This window comes from Pyrgilauda ruficollis, unplaced genomic scaffold (assembly GCF_017590135.1).
Source record: "Pyrgilauda ruficollis isolate IOZ18807 unplaced genomic scaffold, ASM1759013v1 scaffold885, whole genome shotgun sequence".
Classification (NCBI taxonomy): Eukaryota; Metazoa; Chordata; class Aves; order Passeriformes; family Passeridae; genus Pyrgilauda; species Pyrgilauda ruficollis.
The window spans coordinates 1,356-3,637 of record NW_024530877.1 but is presented as its reverse complement, the minus strand read 5'-3'; the positions used below and the strand labels follow the sequence as shown (position 1 = coordinate 3,637).

The following is a 2,282-nucleotide window of genomic DNA, read 5'->3' as shown; positions in this document are numbered from 1 at the left end:
CCTTGTATTCCTCCCATTTCTCCCCGATTTCCCCCCATTTTTTCCCATTTTTTCCCCATTTCCCCCCAGATTTTCCCCATTTTCACCCCATTTCCCCAGATTTCTCTCCTGTTTTTCCCCATTTTCACCCCGTTTCTACCCGATTTTCCCCAGCCCCGAGTACTCCCAGCACTTCTGGATCTCTCCCCTCTTTTCCCCTCATTTCCCCCCATTTTCCTTGTATTTCTCCCATTTCCCCCCATTTTTTCTCATTTTTTCCCCATTTCCCCCCAGATTTTCCCCATTTTCACCCCATTTCCCCAGATTTCTCTCCTGTTTTTCCCCATTTTCACCCCGTTTCTACCCGATTTTCCCCAGCCCCGAGTACTCCCAGCACTTCTGGATCTCTCCCCTCTTTTCCCCTCATTTCCCCCCATTTTCCTTGTATTTCTCCCATTTCCCCCCATTTTTTCTCCTTTTTTCCCCATTTCCCCCCATTTTTTCCCCATTTTCACCCAATTTCACCCCATTTTCCCCCATTTTTCCCCCATTTTCCCCCCGTTCCCCCCGTTTTTCCCCAGCCCCGAGTACTCCCGGCACTTTTCCCGCCGGGACCTGCTGGCGTTTTCCGCGGAGCCGCTGCTGCTCTTCCCCACGCACTACACGGGGGAGCCCGGCTACGTCAGCGACACCGAGACCCCCCCGGAGCCCCCCGGAGCCGGGCCGGAATTCCCGCGGGAATCCCGCAGCTCCCAGCCCCCGAGCGCCCCGGAGCCCCCCGAGATCTGGGACGGGGAGGAATTCCTGCAGGAGCCCCGGAATTCCCAACCCCGGCACGACAGCGACGCCCGCGACGAGCTCTGAGCCCGGAACGTCCCCGGAATTGGGGATGGGGACGAATTCCCACGGGAATCCTGGAATTTCTATCCTCAGGGCCCCCCGAAATCTGGGATGGGGAGGAATTCCCACGGGAATCCTGGAATTCCCAGCCCTGGAGTCCCCTGAAATTCGGGATGGGGAGGAATTCCCGTGGGAATCCTGGAATTCCCAATGCCAGAGCCCCCCGAAATTTGGGATCACAGGGAGAAATTCCGGTGGGAATCCTGGAATTCATGACACCAGAACCCCAAAACCCCCTGAAATTTGGGACAGGGAAATTTGGGATGACGGGGAGGAATTCCCGTGGGAATCCTGGAATTCCCAATCCCATAAATTTGGGATGGGGAGGAATTCCCACCCCCAGCACAACACCGTGACCTCCGGAGCCCCCCAAAAATATCCCCAAAATTTGGGATGGGGAAGGGAAAAATTCCCACAGGAATGCCAGAATTCCCACCCCCAGCACAACACCCAGAGCCCCCCAAAAATATCCCCAAAATTTGGGATGGGGAGGAATTCCTGCAGGAATCCCGGAATTCCCAACCCTGGCACGACAGCGACGCCCGCGGCGAGCTCTGACCCCAAAATCCCCAAAAATTTTGGGGGATTTTTATTCCCAAATAAAAGTTTTTATTTTTATTTTTCATCCTGGTTTGGGTTTTTATTTCCCCTTTTATTCCCAAATAATTTTTTTATTTTAAAAGTTTATATTTTTATTAATCCCAGTTTGGGTTTTATTCCCCACCCCCTTTCAGGTTTTTTTGGGATTTTGGGCCTCTCCCTATCTCAAAATTTGGGGATTTGGGAGTTTGGGATGGTCCCTGGGGGAGAGGGAAACTGAGGCAGGGAAAAACCCCAAAATTCAGGGAAAATCCCCAAAAAATTCAGGGAAAATCCTCCCAAAATTCAGGGAAAATCCCCCCAAATTCAGAGGAAAAATCCCCCAAAATTCAGGAAAAAAATCCCCCAAAATTCAGGAAAAAATCCCCCAAAATTCAGGGAAAATCCTCCAAAATTCAGGAAAAATCCCCCAAAATTCAGGAAAAAATCCCCCAAAATTCAGGGAAAAATCCCCCAAAAATTCAGGAAAAAATCCCCCTAAAATTCAGGGAAAATTCCCCAAAATTCAGGGAAAATCCTCCAAAATTCAGGGAAAATCCCCCCAAATTCAGGGAAAATCCCCCCAAAATTCAGGAAAAAATCCCCCAAAATTCAGGGGAAAATCCCCCAAAATTCAGAGAAAAATCCCCCAAAATTCAGGGAAAATCCCCCCAAAATTCAGGGAAAATCCTCCCAAAATTCAGGAAAAAATCCCCCAAAATTCAGGGAAAAATCCCCCAAAAATTCAGGAAAAAATCCCCCTAAAATTCAGGGAAAATTCCCCAAAATTCAGGGAAAATCCTCCAAAATTCAGGGAAAATACC

General features: G+C 49.7%; 1 protein-coding gene across 3 annotated transcripts in view; it reads left to right on the top strand.

Annotated features, from left to right (window-relative positions):
* Nucleotides 1-1,497, top strand: part of LOC121364727 (procollagen galactosyltransferase 1-like) — a 13,862-nt gene extending 12,365 nt beyond the window's left edge. For all 3 annotated transcript variants that reach the window (XM_041488204.1, XM_041488207.1, XM_041488206.1), the window contains exon 12: nt 561-1,497. In XM_041488204.1, the coding sequence (XP_041344138.1) occupies nt 561-843 (283 nt within the window). In that variant the 3' untranslated portion in view covers nt 844-1,497. The remainder of the gene's footprint in view (nt 1-560) is intronic.
* The last annotated feature ends 785 nt before the right edge of the window (nt 1,498-2,282 follow it).